Raw genomic sequence first — 24,017 nt, forward strand, 5'->3', positions numbered from 1 at the left:
AAAACAGAGCAGCAAAGTGATTCATGACAATGTGTCTCAGCTTGAGAGTTATTGGGGAAAGCTCATCACTGCTTAAATGCTAAGGGTGATTCTTCAACTTTTCTGCAGGGATATTATTATAACTGAAAGAAAACGAAATCCATAAAAACAATCTGTCATTCCGTTTAGTTTAACTTGGTGTACAAAAAAAACCCCAGCAAGCTAGAACTGCAATATTTTTTTTAAGACAAATGCACAAACAAAATTGCTTAAACTGAAAAACTGAAACTTAAAAGTACATACGCATATAAAAATAGAATCTAATTAAAAGTTTTAGTAAAGTAAAATAACTGCTTTTCTGTCTTCTCTACAATTATTTAGTAATTTTTTTTTATTTTTTTTTGTCAACAATGATTCTGTATTAAAAGATTCGGCAACACTATTTCAATTGTCCACAATAGATATTCTACTGAGTATAAGTAACTTTGCAACTGTATGTCAAGAGTATTGGTTGACTGTCTGCTCAATATGTTACACTTTATTTTGATGCTCCCCAAAAGACATTACTGACTGTAAGTAACTTGTCAAATACTAACCCTAACCGTATAACTAACTTAACAGTCAGTGTAAAAAGGTTTCTGCCCTAATTTTTTTTTTAAGTACAATCACTTTGGATGTTTAAGTTGTTTCAACTTAAATTACATTAAACTAACTTAAAAAAATAGATTAATCTTGTATAACTTAATCACCCTAAGTATTGATGAGCTTTCCCCAATAACTCTCAAGCTTGTCATGAATCACTTTGCTGCTCTTTTTTTACGTTTCCTTTGGTTGACACCTTCTTACCACAAGCCAAATGAGAAGACAGCATCACTGCGTATGTGATTTATGCATTTTAATGGTTCATAATAACATAAGGGGTGAGTAGTTTCATTTTATGTCAACTGTCCCTTTAAATGCAAAATATCATTAATATTAATGTGAAAGTTCAAAGTCATTCCACAAAAAACGTTGAAAATTGCTTAACTTATTGATCATATAGCCTACTTTTTTTTACAGTGACGACAGTCTACTACCAAGACTGTTAATTTATTTTTGTATTACTGTTTATTTATTACTATTTTACTGCTATTTTAGAAATATTTATACAAATCTAATATTTATTAATATTTGAAAAGAGCTTTTATTTTGATATTTTCCGTTTTCATGTTAATATACTTTTATTTTGCTGTGTGCTTTTTTCAGTTTTAGTAATTTTAGCACTTCAATTTATATTTCGGTAAGTTGCCAAAGCAAAATTTATAATTTTACGTTTAAGTTTTTCATCTAATATTTATATTTTATTTTATCTTAGCTTTATTTCAATGACCGAAAATTATTTGCATTATGGCTACCTTAATTTTTATTTAACAGTAACAGGCTATCAGATTTGCAGGACATGTGATAATGTCTCAACATTAGTCAACTAGTCACATAAAACATAATTTGCACATTCATTTGTCAAGTGCTCAGAAACCTTGAAGAATCAGCCACAGAGGGAAATGTGGTCCCCGTTGTCCGCCCTGTAGGCTATTATGTAGAAGCTATCTGTGAGGAACCCCTCAGTCGTCTGCTGGCTGGCTGGCACTGGCGGAGCATTGTCTCTAATCCTTTATTCTCAGTCGGAGAGCTGTGGCACGTACTGTGAGAGGAGAGAGAGAGTGAACACTGCTCATCTCTCTCTCCTGTCACACTCACGTACACGTGTGTAAGACAGAGTGAAGAGTGGACAGAGCCTGCTAACTCTCACGTTTGGGACTCAATCTGTAAAGCTGCATTCTTCTGTTACACACACATGAGGGAAGGGTTGCAGGAGGAGACCTGGGGTGTGTAAAGGTTGATCTGCAGGGCCCAGATATGGACAGATGACCCAGATGTGGACAGATGACCCATATGTGATGCTCGGGGCTGGGGCTTTTTTTGTTTATATATATATATATATATATATATATATATATATATATATATATATATATATATATATATATATATATATAATTCTTCCCTCAAAATGTTTGTTTATTAAGCCTATCCTTTAATTAAATGTGTGTTTATTTTATAATTCACCAATAAACTCTTATTAAATTCATTTGAGTTCATTTTTATCCTCAGCTGTCCCTTACTTTCAGACTCAACTATTCTCCTTGGCTTTTCTGCACTGTAAAAAAATATTGTTGTTTAACTTAACAAAAATAAGTAACCTGGTAAAGTTCATTGAAATGGAAAAATTAAGTTAATACAATGAAGGAGATTGATTTAATAATCAGAAACTCAAAATATCATGTTATCTGAACTACATAAATTATCTAAGTTGATTTGACAAAAGAAAAAATGTAGTGATTACAAATCATGAAAATATTTTTTTACAGTGTGCTGAATAAAACGGTTTATTTCTCTAAACATGTGAAGAAATCCATAATGCATTTATAAATAAAAAATAAATCACTGAGAATTGAAATCAAACTTCCACATAATAACTGTATAGCCTACAAAGGATGTCACTATATAAAATTTCATTACTGCCATGTAAAAAAATATGGTAAATAAGTTATGACAACATATGTTTTACATTGCTTTAACTCATCAAAATAAGTTAAGCAATTTTAACTTTTTTTAAAACTGTTTTACAAATCATGGACTCATTTCTTAAGTCACTTTAATGTAATTTAAGTTGAAATGACTTAACAAAAAATCAAAAGATACAGAAAAGTGACGTGATGAGGTGTCATATAGCAAACATGTAGGGTAAAGGAAAAACTATAACGACTTAAATGAAAATTCTGACATCATTCACTCATCCTCAACTTGTTTCGAACCTGTATGAGTTTCTTTCTTCTGCTAAACACAAAATAATATATTTTGAAGAATGTTAATAACCAGCATTACCAACATTCTTCAAAATAGCTACCTTCTTTTGTGTTCAACAGAACAAAGAAACTCAGGGTTGGAACAACATGAGAGTGAGTGGTGAGGGTGAGAATTTTCATTTTTGGAGTGAACTATATCCTTTAAATATTCTGCAATATTATAGACTGCACTGACACTATCTGGTGAGAACTTAACTGAGATGGATGATGAGATCATTGAATTGAACTCATTCAATTGTTGATGAACTTTACACAGTTAGCCTGCCTATATAACTCAACCGAATCAACTTCTTTACAGCAGAAATGAATTCTGTTTGCACTCGACTTGATTATGATTCAGATTTTACCAGAGATTTTGATTGTGCTATCCCATTATTTGCATTAGTTAAACACGTGAACCCGCAAAATGCTCTACAAGCTTCACGTGCCTCTGGCACATGCTATTTGAGTCACCCACAGGAGGGCAGCCATTCGCTTAATTTGGACTGAATAAGGACCTCACAGCACTGAAATCTGAAAATATATCAGTTTATATAAGATACATTAAAACTCTTTGTTTATTATTAGAAACACACAGTAGCCTATAGGCACATCTGAATGTGTGTGTGTGTGTGTGTGTGTGTGTGTGCTCATCATGTGAACTCAACGTGTAAGCAAGTTCATCATGGGTTACTTTTATGACATGAGAGTCATGAGAGCACCATGTGAAGAATACACTTATAATTGCTTTGCCATAACGAGAGGCAATAATCAGTGCATATGACATGGTTAAATTGAGCTCGAAGTTACCGAAAAGCCTTTGAGGGTGATGATATGTAGACCTAATGGCTACACCATAAAATATAAATAAATAAACTAAGAAATTGCTGTTTGTTGTATCAAAACTATGTAAATATATATAAATCTTAAAGTTAAAGCTCTAAGTTAAATCTCTAAGTTAATTACTATGTTTGCTTATTATGTTAATGTTTGCAGAACGTGCAATTATAAGGTGATGTAAATAATACTGCATTGTGCACGCGCGCTGTACTGCGCATAATCAGCCACGCCTCCTTAATGCTCGCGACTGCGACTTTAGCTCAAGCCACTCAGTCACATACAAACGCTCATAAACACAGATTATATGAAATAAGATTAAAACCATCGCGTCAGAAACATTATGCAAACGCTGACTTTACAACACAGTGAGTCTGAGTTTCATTCGTCTATATGGAGAGTTGTCAAGCTGTGTTTTTACGTCAGGTTAGCTTGTTAGCTTATAACTTACAATTGTGGTTTGTTTCATTGACAGAAGACAAAAATTAACTTACATTCAGTCGAGTTACAGTTTGTTTCAGCCATAATAAACTAGCTCTAGATATTTCCTCAGACAAAGAGATATTATTAAGCTAATTTAAGACATTCATTGATAATATGTCTTTATGGACGTGTCTTTTGTGAAACTGTCGATTAACGTATAGATATAAGTTAGCTGGTGGTTAATATCCACAATGGCCTGTCAGAGTCAGATAAACGTCAGTTTTACTTCACTTTAATGGATTTACCATCAGTTATGGCGTATCGTTAGTGTCGCTAGAAGCTGTGAGGCTCAAATCTCAGTGTGTTGATAGTTTGAGGCGGTTGTCAGGGGGAAATCCAAAATCGGTGCGTCAAAAACACATTTTATAATTGCTTGGTCCAAAAGTAAGTTTATTGGTCGCGTTTGGAGAGCACATTCACCATGGCTAAGCTTCAGTCGGGGAACGGAGTGCAATGGAGGGACAACAGGAGTCCGCGGGGCACGCCGGAGAATCTGGCCGAGCACGAGAGCTCTTCTCTGGGCTCAGACTCCGAGATAAACGGGTTCGCCAACACGGAGACCCAGACCGACAGATATGGCTTCATAGGAGGAGCTCAACAGAGCGCAGGAGAAAAGTAAGTGGCGGTCACATTTATGGAGGTTAAAGAAAGACATTAACCATAAATAACTGTCAGTTGTTTGTGCCATAGAATCAGTAACACTTTATTCTAACTTTCATTGGTAACAAAACATATTTTATTGGACTGCCCTGGTAACAATAAGTAGAACGCTCTTTTATTGTGTTATTTCACTTAAGGACTTATTTAGTAAGATTATGCCTGAAAAGGTTTTGGATTTTTTTTTATTATCATATGTTAATTGTATTTTTGTTATTGAATTTTTGTCATGAAAATAGCCATAGATGCTGACATGGCATTCTATCTATCTGTGATGTTTGTTAATGTCTGTGAAGTGAGAAGCATGCTGATGTTTTTGTTTTTGAGTGTCACATTTTCACACTGCATTAAGTGGACTCTATGTGGACAGTCTTTGCTGAAAGTCCTCGTCCATGTGAGCGCAGATGAGTGGACAGGTCTTTAATGCCGCTAAAGTCCCCATTGGTTGTTCTTGTTGAGTTCCTCTAAGCCGACTAGCTTTGAGAAGTGCTTGATCAGCTCACGGTCCTCCAGTCATGTAATACCGGACGGATATGGACCTTATGTAATATCATAAGCTGTGTCTGTATGTTCTCATTTGTTTTCTATTTTCTTAGATTTGTTTGTGAATTTAATAATTATTTGGAGGCCCAATGAAGTTGAAAATTGTAAATATTGGTATAATTTACACATTATCATTCAAAAGTTTTTAGGTTGGTAAGATTTGTTAAATGGTTTTGAAAGGAGTTTCTTATTTTTAACCAAGACTGCATTTATTTGAAAAATAAATAAATAATATTTAAAAAAAAAATCCAAAACACAGTAAATACAGCAATATTTTGAAATAGTATTACATTTTAAAATAACTGTTTTCTATTTGAATATATTTTAAAATGTAATTTATTCCTGTGATCCATCCATCTTCTTCCGCTTATCCGGGGCCAGGTCGCGGGGGCAGTAGTCTAAGCAGAGATGCCCAGACTTCCCTCTCCCTAGACACTTCCTCTAGCTCTTCCGGGGAGACACTGAGGTGTTCCCAGGCCAGCCGGGCGAAATAGTCCCTCCAGCGTGTCCTTGGTCTTCCTTGGGGTCTCCTCCCTGTGGGACATGCACAGAACGCCTCGCCGGGAAGGCATCCAGGAGGCATCTGGAACAGATGTCCGAGCCACCTCAGCTGACCTCTATCGAAATGCAGGAGCAGCGGCTCTACGCTCCTAACGAGTGACCGAGCTTCTCACCCAATCTCTATCTCTAAGGGATTGCCCAGCCACCCTTCGGAGAAAGCTCATTTCGGCCTGTATCCGGGATCTTGTCTTTTCGGTCATGACCCAAAGCTCATGACCATAGGTGAGAGTAGGAACGTAGATTGACCGGTAAATCGAGAGCTTCACCTTGCGGCTCAGCTCCTTCTTCACCACGACAGACACATCGACTGGTACATCGACTGGATTACTGCAGAAGCTGCACTGATCTGTCTGTCAATTTTCCATTCCATCCTTCCCTCACTCGTGAATAAAACCCCAAGATACTTAAATTTCTCCACTTGAGGCAGGATCTCTCCACCGACCTGAAGTGAGCAAGCCACCCTTTTCCGACTGAGGACCATGGCCTCGGATTTGGAGTTGCTGATTCTCACCCCAGATGCTTCACACTCGGCTGCAAACCCTCCCAGTACATGCTGAAGGTCCTTGTCTGAAGGAGCCAACACGACAATATCATCTGTAAAGAGCAGAGAAGAAATCGTGTGGTCCCCAAACCTGACACCCTCCGGCCCCTGGCTGCGTCTAGAAATTATGTCCATAAAGATTATGAACAGAACCGTCGACAAAGGGCAGCCCTGCCGGAGTCCAACATGCACCAAGAAGAAGTCTGACTTACTACCGGGAATGCGAACCAAGCTCCTGCTTTGGTCATACAGGGACCGGACAGCCCTTAGCAAAGGACCCCGGACCCCATACTCCCGAAGCACCCCCCACAGACTGCCGCGAGGGACACAGTCAAATGCCTTCTCCAAATCCACAAAGCACATGTGGATTGGTGGGGCAAACTCCCATGAACCCTCCAGCACCCTGTAGAGAGTATAGAGCTGGTCCAGTGTTCCACGGCCTGGAAGAAAACCACACTGTTCCTCCTGAATCCGAGGTTCCACTATCGGCCATAGTCTCCTCTCCAGTACCCTGGCATAGACTTTCCCAGGGAGGCTGAGAAGTGTGATCCCCCTGTAATTGGAACACACCCTCCGGTCCCCTTTCTTAAAAAGAGGGACCACGTCCACCCTGGTCTGCCATCCCAGAGGCACTGTCCCCGAATGCCACTCTATGCTGTTAGCCAAGACAGCCCCACAACATCCAGAGACTTGAGGTACTCAGGGCGGATCTCATCCACCCCCGGTGCCTTGCCACTGAGGAGTTTCTTGACTACCTCGGTGACCTCAGCTAGGGTGATGGACGAGTCCACCTCTGAGCCCTCAGCCTCTGCTTCCTCAATGGAAGACGTGACGGCGGGATTGAGGAGATCCTTGAAGTATTCCTTCCGTCCGATGACATCCCTAGTTGAGGTCAACAGCTGCGTACCTCCACTGTAAACAACAATGTTAGGGTACTGCTTCCCTCTCTTGAGGCGCCGGACAGTTTGCCAGAATCTCTTCGAGGCCAGCCGATAGCTCCTTCGGGCCGAGCCCGGTCAGACCCCGTAGGGGCAGGTTCGGCCACCAGGAGCTCGCATACAGGGCCCCAACCCTGGGCCTGGCTCCAGGGTGGGGCCCCGGCTGCGCCATACCGGCCGACGTCACGGTCCTCGATTTAATTTTTCCTCATAGAGGACTTTGAACCGCTCATAGTCTGACCCGTCCCCTAAAGCTGTATTTTCAGCATCATTACTTCAGTCTAATATGATTTGATGCTCAAGAAACATTTATTATTAACAAAGCTGAAAACATTTGTCCAGGTTAATATTTTTGTGGAAACTGTGATAGGATTTTTTTTTTCAGGATTCTTCAAAAAATAGAAAGTTCAAATAAACAGTATTTATTTGAAATAGCCTATCTTTCCAAATAAAAAGCCTCACCCCATACAACTATAGTGTATTAGTCTCAAGACTGGACATATTGTACAAACTAATCTTCATGCCAAATTCATTTATTTTTTCTTTAGATGATCAAGTAAATTGCTCTTCCTGTGCTTCTATTACAAACACTTGTCGGTTTTGCATTGACTTACATGAGTGTCTCTAATGGCTCGGGACAATGCAGTTCTGTTTGGCCAAGAAAACATACACAGATCAAATGAATCTGCTGTTGAATTAATCACAGAAAGGCACATCAGTCCTCTACAGTTCACGAAGAATTTCCCTTATTCCCTTTGTGACAGAATGTTTCTTTCCAGTCTCTCATTTGGCCTGTCATGCGGGACGTTTCCTTCTTGCAGTGAACTCCCTTTAGCACTCAGAATGACTTGATTTGTTTAGGCAGAACTTCCCTGCAAGTGTTTTCATTTCATTCTACAGGCAATAGTGTCAGGCGTCGAAATAGTTTTACTTGCTGATAAAATAGCTCAAGACATTGGGGCAGTTTTAAACTCTGATGAGTGTTAGCAGATCCACAAAATCTCCAAAAGCTCTGTAAATTCTTTACATTCACTGATCCCTGCATGTTCACTTATGTAATGCTTTGGCAAATAACACATCTTGTGTAACATAATGAAATGCTTGCGATTTACATTTTCTTTGGCAGAAAATGTATTTAATCTGAAAGGCCCTCAATGTTTTTTTTCTCCATCATAGTGGTGTAGTTATGGCTGTAGTGCTAGATGAGGTTAGGAAGATGACCCTAACTAGCCAATGTGAAACTTCTGTTTTTTTTCTACTAGTTAAAACGTTGTGTTCAGTAAGATGAGCCACTCTTTTCACTCTCAAGCATCTTACAGAGATTACTGTTTACTGCTCTGTATAATAATTGCCAGGAATTTTTTTTTATTTAACTCTGAATGTGTTTGGCAGAACGAATAAAGTCATATACGCTTAGGATGGCTTGAGGGTGAGTGAATCATGGGATAATTTTCATTTTTGGTTGAACTAACCCTTTAAAAAGTGTTACACAGGTGTGCATGTGCAATTGTTTAGCACTGTCCAATAAAACACTTTGAAGCTTCTTTGGATTTTTACAAAATTATCTTTAAGATAGTATAGATTCATTTAATTTCATTTGTGTAAATACTCTCAGTTCCTTTTTCTTTATCATATAAAAATCCACTCCTCAGAAATATGCTGATTCTCTATCTTATAAGAAATGCATTACATTGCTTTTGACTTCGACTGTAGGAAAAATCTGCTTTCACCCTTAATATGCATTTTTTTGGAAAATAGAAATTTTCCTTCTCTCACACACACATAGCTCTTTCTTTCCCATCGAATATAATATAAAAGAGGTCTTTGAGGATTCTGTGTTTGCTGTGGACCATCATGACAGAAAAATCATTCATGCCTAATGAAATTAAAGTCTGCTAAAGAAAGACGACTGTGCTTATGACATTTTTTTCTGCACAATTGACAATGACAAATGCACTTCTCTATGGAGAGGACTCATTTATGACATTTCACCTGTTGGCTTTTGTTTCTCTTTTGTTTGTTTACTACTGCCATGGAGATGAAACTGAGCGGCAAGCCTCTGGGGAGCGTTTCAGTGAACCTGTTCATGTTCGGCAAGCACACAACAGAGCTTCATCATTCATCATTGTGTCTTATGATGTACTCTGATTTTGAGATCTTCTCATTCAAACTGACTGGAACTTATGGCCAAATATAGTTTTTTTTTTTTTTTGAATGGTTTCACACTTTTAACATAGTTCATCCAATCTGAATTTAGTGTGAACTGTCTATATGATTAGGGTTGCCCTCTAATGTGCTTTTGTTTTATTTTGGTAGCACAAAAAAAAAAAAAACCTGCACAGGAAGTGGCAATGTCACACAGTCCGTTAACACGGCTGGCCTATATGGTAATTATGTCAGGCAGGAAATTCAAATGTTTGCCAATCATTCAACAACCTCAAACATGGCTTATCATTTGAAACATGTAACAACATTTGCATGTGTTTTCTTCATTTGCAGCGCGTTGAGCTTTCTCGGCCACCGTCAAAACAACGTCTGAGATGCATGATGAATGATATTGGTCCTCTGGTTAGTAAAGTTGTCCAATCACATCCTCTGTAGAGGCAAAGCCAAGCAAGCTTTTTTGTTGCGCATTAAGGTATGTTGTGAACGTGCTTCCATCATAGTTTATGCGCATGTCTTCTTATCGAATAAAAAAAATATCCAACTCAGTTCAGCGCATGTGTTTTTATGCGCATCTTGGTGTTTTCATCATCTAAACTTGCGACTAGTCTAGCTGACTAATGGCTTAAAGGACAAGTTCGGTATTTTACACTTAAAGCCCTGTTTTAAGATCGTTTCTGATGAAATGGAACAGTAAAGATTGAAATTTGGACACATGCTGCTGTCCTGACCTGTCGGAAAGCATCTTTTGGAGCGATTTTTGTGTGAACATATCAGTGAACACCCCTGACCACTCGGTGAGTTTCACGTCTTTGTAAACTTAAGTTTAATGCGTTTTAGGAAGAATTGTTCCCGTGCACATATGCAACCATTGTGTAGGTGGGGGGCAGCTACCACAGAAACCGAAAATTCTCGGGACAGCAGCATGTGTCCAAATTTCAAACCTTTCTATTTCATCAGAAACGATCTGTTTCTGTGTGTAAAATACTGAACTTGTCCTTTAAAGAAACGATTACTAGTCAACTAGAAATCGGTGGTAGCCCTACTTATATTAACATTGACACTTTCAGTTCTTTAGTCAGCCAGTTTGTCTGCCTGTCTTCTCTGTTTGCCTGCTGTTGTTTTGGCCATATTTTGGGAGTACCAGGAAGGGAACGAATGGATTTTTCCCGCGGCAGTCATGTGCTTCCTGTTTTCCTCTACTAACTGCAGGCATTCTGCTTTGACCTGAAGAATGTGTCAATAAGGTGAAAGGAAACACTTTTAGAGTACTTATACGATACTTTTTGGGTGAAAGTGAACATGCCTTACCCTTTCCATGTGACCGCTCCTCTTGTACTTCAGTCCATCCTCCAGCCTACATTCACCTCTTTCTTTGTGTTTACAGCATAACACAATTAGCTCGACCTGCCTATCCGGGAAAAGTAAACAGGCGAACGGCGGGCCCTGTTTCTGTTCCATAGATCTTAACAACCGCAGTCATCTGTAATCAGATCGCTGACGATAATCCAATCTGGACTGCGTAATCTGTGTACACACAGTGTGTGTGCGAGTATATTTGGTTTCCATTTCAAGACCATGCGTGTGCCTTCAGGGTTTACGCACCCTGTCCTGTCTCTCTAACCTTTTTCCAAAGGATAATTGGATGCGTTGGTTTCTCAGGGATGAGCTTCCCCAACATACTTTTCATCCATCAGGGAAAAAAAGATTATCAAAAATAAAGAAATGAAAACTAATTTAAAAATATGTCCCACATTCTTGAAAATGTGGACAAATTTTTTTGTACAATACATTTATTGTACATTACACTACAAATTTGTATTGTTTTCATATGGTTAATCAGCATCGTGTCCTTGTTTCGTATTCAGCGGGGGCTTTGAGTAATAAGCTTATAATAGTTTTTCATTCATTGTATGCTAATCTTTTCCCATTTGATAAGTAAAAGCACTGTCAAAATATTTCTTCAGCGCTTAATGTGTCTGATTTCCTCTGAGTTGAGTCAATCCACCTCCCACCGATCAGAGCTTCGATCACTGAAGTTATGACTCAAAGAAGCAGGACCAGAGCCATTATAAGTGTTGTTTCTAGATAATGCTTTTACACCTAACCCTGCCATTGTTGTGGCAGGTTTTGTACAGACATACGGTCACGTTTTCTGAAGAAAAATACCTGTAAATCTCTGTACTGTTATATTTTCCTGTTTTTTTCTGATATAAGCCACTCAATCTCATGTGTAAGGGTGTGTCTGTCATCTGGATGTAATAAATTGGCTTCTCTAGGCCGAGGTGCTGGGGTCACATGAACACAATCAGACAGAAAGATTCCCAGAAACAGGGCTTTCCCCTGTGATCTCCGTCTCCCCCGTTCTGACTGCCCAGAACATTCTTATAAACAGTCATCCCACATTAGCATCACATAGAAGTTGTGCAACTAAGTAATTTATTAGAAGACATGCAAGTTGCTAAACATGATGGTAGTAGTTAAAAATGTGTGATTTTTCTTCAGCAGTGCAAAGCATCTTGTGTTTTGAGTTTCCGTCAGAAGAACTTCCTGTGAACATATGATGACGCCCACAGTACTGATTCAACTGAACTAATTTGACACCCACGTTATGCTTTTCAAACAGTTGGAGTGGACATATCAGGTCAAGAGTTCTAAATATATATATATATATATATAGATATATATACGTATATATAGGGATGGGTTTGTAAATGAATAGCAATCCTTTAATACGTTTCTAAACATAGGGATGCACTTATTAATATGTAATATTATTATGTAATATTGTAATATATAGGGATGCGTTTGTAAATACAGTGGTCAACATTTGAAGTGGATCAAAAAAGTTCATCAAAGAAATGAAAGGCTTTGATCCACTTCAAATGTTGACTACTGTATATAGACTAAGTATTGTAAATACATCACTGTGTTAAAATGAATTTCTAAACACAGATGAATGGGGATGCATTTGTAAATAAAGGCATGAATTTCTAAACAGGCATGAGTTTGTGATAGTAATGCATTTGTAAATAAAGGAATTCATTTCTAAACATAGGGATGAGTTTGTAAATGTATAGGGATTAATTTCTAAACATACAGGAACACGTTTGTAAATATATAGAGATGAATTTCTAAACATAGAGATCAGTCTGTAAATATAGGGATACATTTTTAAACATATAGGAATGAGTTTGTAAATATTGGGATGAATGTCTAAACATATAGATATAAAGATGGGTTTGTAAATAAATAGGGGTGAGTTTGTAAATATGTTGGGATGAGTTTATAAATATGAAAGGATGAGCTTGTAAATGTGCTATATAGGCATTAGAAGCATTTTTTTAATTCTTTAAATCTGTGATTGTTTGTTTTGTTGTACAGCTTTAAGAAATGTATATTTAACTACACATAACACCATAACAGGTTTCTGGGTTTCTGTTGAGCTGGACATGAAGAAAGCGTAGTTATGATTAGTCAAGAAGCTCTCTGACCGGTTCAGTGAGGGAGTGAGTGGTTAGGCTGATTAAAATTGCCATTGTAGAGATGCCCTGCTGGTGAATAGTGTTGCAGAAAACACTGTCAGGTTATTTTTTATAAACACAGATCATATAGATCATTCCCATTAATAGAAGAGATTGTTATGAACGTCTGTTCTGAACAGGCTCTGAACAAGAACTGGTTCTCTGTTCCTAACCCCGTATTTGTTAACATGCGTGATTTTGTATGTGTGGGTGTGCCGACATGCATATTATATCAGATAAATGATCTAATCTCTCTTTGTTCTCTGTCGATACAGTGATGATATTCCTCCAGACGTGCTCCGGCAGAGAGAAGCCAAATGGCTGGATATGCTGAACAGCTGGGACAAGTGGATGGCCAAAAAACACAAGAAGGTTGGACACTGAAAAACAGGCTTGTGTTTGTCCACAGGTTTAATTTTGTTCTCGATTAGCTCAAATTTTTTAGAGAATGCTGAACGTTCATTAAACGTTCAACAACAGCAATCATGTCCACATGATGTTATCTTAGGAATTTGACTACACATCGCACACCATGTGCTTCACAAACTATTTAATAGAATCAGATAAAGTTATGACCAGGCCCACACAAAATCTCTGTGACGACCATTAGTCTCTAAATGTAAATTTTGTTTTTACCATTTGCTTTTATGATTCTCTTGGTGCTCAATCTCTCTCCAGTGACTAACGTTCCAGACAAAACCCCTAGTCATTTCACAACTTTACAGCAGCTAGACGCCACATCTCATGCATATTTACTGTAATTCAGCTCGACAAGGCCTGTCGCGAATATTTGCGATAACCGTAATTATTCCAATTACATTTTGAGATCAAAATAATGTAATTTTAAGCAAATATAAAAATTAAAGGCTCTTTTTTATGTCTATTGCTGGTGCGGTAGTGAGTTATGCAAACACACTAATGGAGCTTTTCCATTACCAGTACCAGCTCGACTTTGTTCGCTTTTCGCTCCGTTTTCCATTACAGACAGTACTGCCACAAATAGTACCCGGTCGTCATAGCAACGCCTTTCGTTCCTCGTTACCCCATCAAGCTCTCGCTGGATCCTCTTTTCGGCAGCCAAACAAAGGAAAGTCTGCACCTCCTCGTTTGTCTACGGCGTATTCTTCCAAGTTGCCATAATAATAGTAGTAAGTTTAGTAACTATTTCTTGCCAAACTATTTAAAAATGGCGGGGTTATTCTGGATACTCGTGCAATGCTGATGCAGTGAGTAGTGAGAAAGTATATTAGCCCAAGTGCTTAGTTTTATTTAATGTTGGTGTAATGGCACATGGCAAATGTCATTGGCCATTAAGGGTTGTATGTCATCCTAAAATACAAGTGTAAAATCACACTGTCTTTCTCCGTGTTTCTTAAGGTGAAGTTGCGTTGTCAGAAGGGCATCCCTCCATCTCTCAGAGGTCGTGCGTGGCTTTATCTTTCTGGAGGCAAAGTAAAGAAAGAACAGAATCAGGGCAAATTTCAGGTGAGACTGAGAGTATCTCCAAGGTTTTTCCACTCCAACCTTTGGTAGCATCGAGCCACTGTTCCAAAACAGCGTGATTATGCCACCATCTGAGACACCTTATTTTAGCCAAATATCAATATTTTCAGCCAAATAATTTTATACTTTTATCAAGCAAGGATGCAAATCGATCAAAAGTGACAGTAAAGACACTTTTTTTTTAAATAAATGCTGTTCTTTTGAACTTTCTGTTCATCCAAAAAAAAAACAATGTTATCATGGTTTTTGCACAAAAAAATTAAGCAGCACAACACTGATAATAATCAGAAATGTTTCTTGATCATCAAATTAGCATTTTAGATTGATTTCTATAGGATCACGTGACAATGGTGCTGAAAATTCAGCTTTGATCCCTGGAATAAATTACATTTGACAAAATATTAAGATAGAAAACAGTTATTTTAAATTGTAATAATATTTCACTTAATATATATATCATATCTGTGCACATTATGCAGTTTAAGTCTTGTGTTGTCATTATTTATTGTCATTTTATTGATTGTCATTGAGTTATTGCATTTTGGGGTTTAAAAGGCAATTCATATTCAGTAAAATTATGGATTTAACTGCACTGGCGCTGAAAACAAAAGTGGATGAACACTACCGTGGCAACATCTACGCTGTTATTGGATCAACATTGAACTGACGTTTAGCTGAATAATTCTTACTTTCAGAAATGATAAACATTGCAACATTGACAGTTATTGAAATGAATTGAAACCAAAATGAGCTGAAAAATGTCAGTATTATTCTGTCTAGAGCTACTTTACACTTTCCTTTACACTTAATCAAAGTGAAGCTGCTTTGAAACAATCTGTACAGAATAAAGCGCTCTGTAAATAAATGTGACTTGACTTGGCAGGAGTTGGACAGTCAGCCAGGAGATCCTAAATGGCTGGACGTGATAGAAAAAGACCTCCACAGACAGTTTCCCTTCCACGAGATGTTTGTAGCTCGAGGAGGCCACGGGTACGTCACTTCACCTACAAGCTTCAGCCTTTGAACCTAGTCCCTTCTGTTTCATAACGCATTGACCTGTGTGTGTGCAGGCAGCAGGATCTGTTCCGGGTGTTGAAGGCATACACACTGCACCGACCGGAGGAGGGTTACTGTCAGGCGCAGGCCCCTATAGCCGCAGTGCTGCTCATGCACATGCCTGCTGAGGTTCGTGTTTGTGCTCTTCTCGGATCACTCACACGCCCCTTGATGCCTCTCATCAATCATTTATTGATTTATACAGTTATCTATTGCAATGCTTTATGTGTTATAACAAAACACTACAATTATCAGTAACACTTTATCTGAAGCCTTTATGTATAATACATAGTAAACGTATTCATAATGTACGTTGTAATGCATTATTTATGTTCATAAATAATTCTAACCTAAGTTAAAATGTATTATTGCAGATTCCTTGTTACATCATTTGGTTGTTTGTCATGTGTTTGAATGCATTATATGCTCTCAAGGTGTAACAAGGAATATTATTATAAGTATTCGAATGCATAATAACTGTGGTTGTAATTATTAATGAGATCATACAATGCATTATAAGGTGCTTTACAGGCATAATTACAACAATTAAAGCATTAAAATACTTCTAAAATAATGTGTTATAAAAGTATTTTAATGCTTTAATTGTTGCAGTTATATAAAGGCTCCAAGTGTTATCGAATCACTGTCATTATTTATACACACACACACACACACACACACACACACACACACACACACACACACACACACACACACACACACACACACACACATACACATATATATATATATATATATATAATGCGATAATAATGCGTTAACTTGCCCAGCCCTAGTATATACACACACACACACACACATATCATATACATATGTTTGCTTGAATGGTTCAAATGCTTTGAGTACAAAAGCAAGTTAGGCTTATACCCTATTCTGGTCTCTTATTCCTTTATGGTCATGCTCTGGTAGGATGCATTCTGGGGTCTGGTCCAGATCTGTGAGAAGTATCTGCCCGGATACTACAGCGCAGGCCTGGTAAGAGCAGACAACACACAGTCCTCTTCCATTCAGAAGTTCTCTGCATGCTGTCAACCTTCAGATCCACACGAGAGCAATCAATCATCCCGTCAAAACACTCGATCGATCGCTGACAAGATGCTGATGCGCTCAGATTGTGTTTGCACTGTTCTGCCAAGGGAAATATGCTGATGTAGAGAGCTGTTGTTCAGAGTGTTCAGAGTTCAAGGGTTGCTTCTCTTGTACGCTTCACAGCCTGTCTAACCCAGCAGAACTGATTAACTAGGCTCTCCTAGTCTCAACAAGACTTCTGAAGTACAATAGCTACTTTACTTGAGATTTTATGGCTTCTGGTCGTTAGCAGTGTGAATGCAATTGAACTTTCAGGTTTCAGTGCCGTTTAGATTTACTCCTAAAAAATAAAAGTTATGTGAGGTCTTTTGTGTCTGACCTTCAGGAGTCAACAGGCAAATGCTCCAGTGTGGGCGGTAGGGCTCTGCCTGTCAGATAAGAAGTGAACTAGATTAAATCAACATCAGGTTCTTTCTCTTTCTCTATCACTCTTTTTTCACTCACTTTTGCCTGCGGGGTTTACTCTTACTGTTTCTGTTGTTAGCGTGTCAATTGTTGCTCTCAGAATTTGTTTAACACATTCATGTTCGCAGTGTCAGATTGTAGAAACTTATCAGTGAAACTGTTCATTCACCAGACAGTAGATAATTTGCATGCTGAGAATATGTTTAACATGAAAAGCGGTTATAGGGAAATGGAACTACTGCAATACATCCCAGACTTCATCTTTCTTTGTTTCCTACCCGTCCTTGTCTACACAGGAGGCCATCCAGTTAGACGGCGAGATCCTGTTCGCTCTGCTCAAGCGCGTGTCCCCGGTGGCCCACCGGCATCTTAAGAAACACAAGATTGACCCCATCCTCTACATGACTGAGTGGTTCATGTGTGCCTTTTCTAGAACGCTGCCCTGGGCGTCTGTGCTGCGCGTGTGGGACATGTTCTTCTGTGAGGGTGAGACTTGAACACCGTGTGCGCTTTGTCCATTGTTGACAGCTCACCCCTCCACAGAGGGGATTTGCACCTTGATACTTGTGACATTTACTTGCAGAGTGCAATAAATTGTGTAAATGTTTAACATGCTCACTTCAGAGGGGTTTCCAGAAAGCAATGTTAACTTACCGTCACACATACTCTGAGCTCTCAAAGCTTGCCTTCTTTGAGGTGTGCAGCCAGGTTCCAAAACACACATACTGCCCGTCAAACCTATTTGTTTTATTATAACTTTAGAAAACATTTTAGAAAAACAGTAAAGCTATTTAATGTTAATAATGTTCAATTAATAAATTTCATTTATTAATTTTATTTTATGGACAATCAATTATGAAAACACATTCATTGCATGCCTGTCGACTGGCGCTTTAAAGGTAAAGGTTCTAAAATAAATACTGAGCTACCCAAGACAGCCCTATATACAAGTAGTCTAAACGTTTAGGCCAGGTTCACACTGCGAGCCTTAGTGCCGAATTCCAATTTATTGCTCAGATTTGTCTATTTTTGTATAGCTATGTTCACATTGTTGTCTTAAATGTGGGCAATATCAGATTCCAGTGTGAACAGATCATCGTCCAGACTGAACCGCATGCACAAAAGAACGAGTAAATTAAAGTAAGTGCTTATGTGTTTATTTATAGTGTGATTTGCCGTCGAAGCGCAGGCGATATAAAAAAACAAAGACGAGGATGCAAAAAAATCTTTTTTAAACATTTATGTTACGAGCCCACATTTTGCTTGTTTATAGAGCTGTCACTGTAATACTTATGAGCTCTGACGCATTCACTAACGTCGGGTATGTAAAATCATTGAAGTGACTCCCATCAGTGCAGAATTGTGACGAATGTTGAGCCAGAGTGACGTAAATGTCGTATGAATTCCGATACGACTGGGGGAGCAATGCAAAACATCTGACCTGTATTGGATTTAGCACCACATATGGAAATGGCACGAATCGGTATTGAAAAAGTCACATTCCGTGTGGTTTGTTTCGTTCACACTGTCGTGACAAAAAAACAGATCTGAGTCACATGTGAGCAAATAAATTGGGTTTTGGGCCACATTTGCCTGCAGTCTGAACGTAGCCAGGGTTGTATATACACTGCTAATGGAAATACATGTCTGTGTGTGATGCAGGAGTGAAGATCATCTTCCGCGTGGGTCTGGTGCTGCTGAAGTGCATGCTGGGATCTCAAGAGAAACTGAAGGCGTGTCAGGGCCAGTATGAGACCATGGAGCTGCTCAGATCTATTGAGCCACGATACATGCACGAGGTTTTCCTAGTGCAAGAGGTATCGCACACATATACCCTTATGTTTTACACTTGTAAAACACGCGCATGCAAAATAACCTTTTTCGTTAGCAGTTTTCCGCTGAATAACAATGTAGAATTCTACCACTGGAATTATTGAATGTTGTGTAATTTTTTTCTTATAATCATGAATGAATGAATGATAAATATGAATAGAAATAGTAGGCAGTAAACATTCTATACTTTGCAGTGTATAGACAGCAACAGCCAAACATAACCTGTGGCTCCCCCTGCTGGTTGTAACATGTCTTTTCGGCACAGGCCGGCCTTGAGTACCATTTGATTTGCCTTGTCATAATACTCAGAAATTGATGCTGTTGGATGGAAACCTTGTATCTTGATATTTTTGGTTATCCTTTACATATGTCTGTGGCCTATGCAAATATTTAACATATGAACATTTTTAAAAAGGGCTTTTAACTAAACCTTATTTGTAACTCCATTGAATCCTCAAACAGTTGGGTCAAACCTCATAACGTCTGTCGTCAATGAAGAGCCGCATGCAGTTTGGAGCATCTCTGCTTGTTTGCCGTTCGTTGTTTGCCGTTTACACGACAACAGTCTTTTTTGTGGTTGAAAATGTAAAGGTTACAATCTATAGTGTTTTATCACCATCTACTGGCCTGGCAGCAGAATACAGCGTTTTAATCGCTTTTGCAGATCGTTTTAACAATGGTGCCGTCTCGTGGTCGTGTAAACGTACCCTTTGACAATACAGTAATTTTTTCCTTTTCTATTATTGTTATTGACCATTTAAGACGAATATCTCCCTCACTTTTGCCCACCTGTCAGGTCATTGAATTGCCCTTGTCTGAGCGAGACATAGAGAAGGAGCACCTCTCTCAGCTCCGCCGCTGGAAGGAGACCCACGGAGAGCTGCACTGTAAATCCCCACCCAGAATGCACGGCGCCAAAGCCATCATGGCCGCCGAGCCGCCCAGTCGCCAGGAGCTCAAACAAAACCCCACAATCATCATCGAGGCACCGCAGACCACCGAGAGCCATGCGGACAAAGGGAAAAAAGTCAAGAAGAGCAAAACGGAGAACAATAAAGACACAATGGACACCTCGCCTCCCCTTAATCCGTACCCGTTACCCAGAGACCCAGCACTGCAGAGCGAAAACCTCTCGCCGCTCCTGCAGAAAGACACAATCCTGCAGAGCTCCAATCACAGTCTGAGCAGCGCAGAGCACGACACGTACCTGTAAACCAGTTTACTGAGCTAAAACATCAGTCCGCTCCTGCCTCCCCACTCTCAGGACTTCGCATCAGAGGGGAGTTCACATGACCAAGCTATACTTGTGGGAGTCACAGTCACGTAGGAGAAGTTATTACAGAGAATGCCACTTTACATCATGAGCTTTAAAGTGTGTTTACAGGATTATGTATATGTGCATGTTTGGAAATGAAATGAAGGACAAATAGCCAAAAGCAGCTCTCAGATCTCTAAATGAAGTGTTTATGAGCTGCGCTGGATGCAGATGTTCTCATGCGGTTTAAACTAGTTATGGTTCCTGTACAGAAGACACACTGTAGTGGGATGCAAACTACATTTCCTCCATCTTCCTCAGGAGATTACATTTGTCTGTTTTTGTTCTTTAATATTTATGCCTAAATGAAAGATTTTTGTATTCGAGTCGCACATAAAACGTTCATCCTCCTTACACAGTTTCTACATAAATTAACTAATACATTTAATATGAAGCAGATTTGTCAGTCATGCATGAAACGGGAAAGATTTCTGTAATAGTTTGTAAAATACAAATTTTGAATGCACAAAAACCTGGTTTATATATTTATCATCAATCAATCCAGTTTGTTACATTCATTTGAACTGATTGGATATTACTTGTTCATACTTTTTAACTGAATACATGTAATTATTTTCACGTTTTATGCTCATTATAAACATGACTTATGATGCTCTATTTATATATGACTGACAAATGTTCATCACATGAAGTTTAATAGGTTTTATAAACAGCGTAATTCTAATGGTTGGACATTTCATATGCAATTCAAATACACGAATCTTAAATTTAGGCCCAAGAATGGTTCTCCTAAAAAAATAACAATGTTGCAATTGCAATTTTGAAGAATCTTCACACTGCGCTTCTCCACAGTGACCCATCTGGCATTAAAACGCCTTACAAGTTAATATGACATACAGTAGTTTGCTCATATAGACTGCTGTCATGGCGTTTCCTTAACTGTTAGGTCAGTGTAAATATTCTTCAGAGAAAAAACACTTGTCATTAGCATCAAAATGAGTGGAAGATCTGCCTGGCAGAAATTGCTTTTCTGAATTCAGTTGTAATTCGTTGTCTTGACCACTAAGGGACTCTATTGAGCTGCTTCTTTTTTTTTTCAATCCCAAATTCAGTTGCAGTTCACCTTCTTAAACACTAGAGCAGAATTGGGAGAGATCACATCAACTGACCAAAAATTGTGCAAATTCTTGTTCTCTGACACTGCTGAAAACATGAACTAGATAAAACTTAGTGCCAAAATGAAAACAGAATTTACTATTTTGCTAAATAGATTTTAATTTCCTGCAAAAGTCAGTCGTAATCATTGAATGAACTTTTGGGAGAATCATGATATGAGGCAAGCAGGTTTGCACATATACTGTGTACATTCCCGCCGCATGTTCCAGTTATATAACCATCTTGTATTTCTGTTGCGGTCCAATGTTATCTTAGCTGTGTATGTACATGACTTTAGACTGTCAAATTCTTGACCAAGAGATTGTTTTTGCACATTGCCATCTTGATTTACAAAAAATGAAGGCATGCAGTAGGGCACAATACTCTGACCTTTTGTAGGGTGAAGAAAAATTATATTTTTTAAATATCAATGATTTATTTTCTCTGATGTAAATAGAATAGCCAAGACTATTGTAACACTGAGACTTTATTTGTCTTTTTGCTATTGTTTCTTGTAAGATATGTATATTCATGAGAATTTATGGCAATATTTCTCATGTATTTGCTTATTGGTCGAGGTGTAGACATTTTTGCTGCAAGTCTTTTTCTTTGAGAGGAAGTGGTCTAGCTCATATCAAATGATATTTCATTTAACAGACATCATTCACCCAATATTTCACTAAAAGGGACCACAAACTGACACTTAGTATGCATGCTTGATCTCTATGGACTGCTGAATTGTATGCGCTGATGATCCATGTGTCATATTTATTAAGCTTTTTAGAGTTAGATTCAATACTCTTGTGGGAAATTACATGCATTGAGCTTGAGAAGGTATTCTCATATAGATTTAGTGCCAAAACAATGCTGTAATAAAGCTATATTATATTTTTAATAAGAGAAGCAAGCATATTCTTAATTTTGTAACACTTTATTTTCAGTGTTCTTACACATTACATAGTTACTGTAGTAATAACAATAACATTTGCATAATTACGTGCTGCTAGCATCAGTTAATTATTATTACTCAGTAATTACATGTATAATTAAACTGTAACATGGACACTGACATAAATTGTAATCCTTCATTTTTGTAATCCTATGTTGGTAACTTTACAATTAGGTTCTATTACATCAAATAGTGCATTAACTAACAATGAGCAATACATTTGTTACAGGATTTTTAATCTTTGTTAAGATTAATAGGTAACACTTTATTTTACGGTGCCTGTTACATGTAGTAATGGCTATACATTATGCACAGTTACATGCAACTAACCCTAAACCACATCCCAATACCTAAACATATAGTACATGGTTAATTGATATAACTGTATCACACTGTGACAATGACACCTTAAAATAAAGTGTGACATATTCATGCTTTAGAGGTATTTCATGTTTACAGTTAACAAATGAAACCTTATTGTAAAGTGTTTGCCATATTTACTGGTTTCGTTGATGCAGTAGTTCAAAGATTTACATTTTTGATCCCTTGAAAGGAACCAGCTGAAATCCAGCACTATTTGGGAGAATCCACATGTCACTTTGACAAGAAATTAGTCATTTTTTTATTTAATTTCCCTGTTTTCTTTCTTAATCACACTCAAATTTTTACATCCTCTTGTATGCAAATTCAAGTTTGAGCAGTTTTTTGAAAATTAAATAAAAGTGATACTCTCAGCTTGTCCGTTGGTGAATGGTTGTATGCGTCAGTAATTAGTGAGTCAGGCAGGGTCCGGAGGGAAGAGTGTGAGGGAATGAGGGATGAGGAAGTGAAAGAGGGTACTGTGGCTGTGCGCACTGGACACCTGTTGTCTGAGCTCTCGGAGATTTGCATGTCAAAGGTGCTGGCGTGCTCCCCTCTCCGCATCTCCTCATCGCGGCGTTTCCCAGAACCCCCTCCTGTCAGCGGATGTGGCGAAGTGATCCAAGCCCGTTCTGACAAATGCATTAGTCAAACCTTAAATAAAGCCAGTAACTGAGGATTCAAATTTAGTCTAAAAAAGTTATATTCTTTCTAACTTACCTATACATCATATTTTAACGTATGGGGTGTTGATATTGCAAATTGGTATTTGTTATATTATTTTAATATATTATTGTTATAAAAATAGCAAATTCAAACACCGGCTATAACTAAATTAATTTGCGGTTACATTTTTGTTTTTCATAATTCATAATGGGGTGGTGATGGCGCAGTGGATAGGACAGATTGGACAGTTGCTGCAGAGGCGTGCGACCTCTGACATATCAATTGTAAGTCGCTTATTTGGATAAAAGCGTCAGCTAAATGAATAAATGTAAATGTAATTCAAAATCAGCAGCAAAGAAATAAACTTGTATGGGTCAATTGTTAAAAGACTAACGTGCTAACAAAGTAAACAGGGACCCATAATGTAATGAACGAATAATGTTTTAAAGGGTTAGTTCACCCAAAAATGAAAATTAAGTCATTAATAGCTTGTTTTCACGTGACGTCACGCCACTGCGTTGCCATGGCGCGAAACGGAGATGGAGGGCAGGAAGTGATTTTCTATATTAGGAAGCACTATAACACACTCAAAA

General features: G+C 38.2%; 1 protein-coding gene and 1 long non-coding RNA gene across 3 annotated transcripts; one reads left to right on the forward strand and one right to left on the reverse strand.

Moving 5' to 3' along the window:
• Window positions 1-3,931: 3,931 nt before the first annotated feature.
• On the forward strand, window positions 3,932-23,149 carry tbc1d10ab (TBC1 domain family, member 10Ab). Its single transcript, XM_039675480.2, has 9 exons — window positions 3,932-4,799; window positions 13,387-13,483; window positions 14,489-14,596; window positions 15,498-15,604; window positions 15,685-15,799; window positions 16,601-16,666; window positions 17,482-17,671; window positions 18,848-19,002; window positions 19,815-23,149. Exons 1-9 carry the CDS (start codon window positions 4,606-4,608, stop codon window positions 20,229-20,231), a joined length of 1,449 nt encoding a protein of 482 aa, XP_039531414.2. The 5' UTR covers window positions 3,932-4,605; the 3' UTR covers window positions 20,232-23,149.
• LOC148969420 (uncharacterized) lies at window positions 14,193-17,484 on the reverse strand. 2 transcript variants are annotated; one of them, XR_016149433.1, is made up of 3 exons: window positions 17,225-17,484; window positions 16,559-17,148; window positions 14,193-14,552 (listed from the first exon to the last, which is right to left on the reverse strand). It is a non-coding gene; the product is annotated as an uncharacterized LOC148969420 (long non-coding RNA). The 2 variants fall into 2 exon arrangements; XR_016149432.1 differs by having other exon boundaries at window positions 16,559-17,484.
• Window positions 23,150-24,017: the final 868 nt, after the last annotated feature.

The sequence above is a fragment of the Pimephales promelas genome, chromosome 23 (assembly GCF_988280905.1).
Source record: "Pimephales promelas chromosome 23, fPimPro1.hap1.1, whole genome shotgun sequence".
NCBI lineage: Eukaryota > Metazoa > Chordata > Actinopteri > Cypriniformes > Leuciscidae > Pimephales > Pimephales promelas.

Excerpts from the sequence above, each read along its gene's own strand:
- tbc1d10ab (XM_039675480.2), top strand. The coding sequence starts at position 4,606 with ATGGCTAAGCTTCAGTCGGGGAACGGAGTGCAATGGAGGGACAACAGG. Across the intron at positions 15,800-16,600 it reads TCATGCACATGCCTGCTGAG|GATGCATTCTGGGGTCTGGT; the intron begins GTTCGTGTTTGT and ends ATGCTCTGGTAG. Across the intron at positions 19,003-19,814 it reads AGGTTTTCCTAGTGCAAGAG|GTCATTGAATTGCCCTTGTC; the intron begins GTATCGCACACA and ends CCCACCTGTCAG.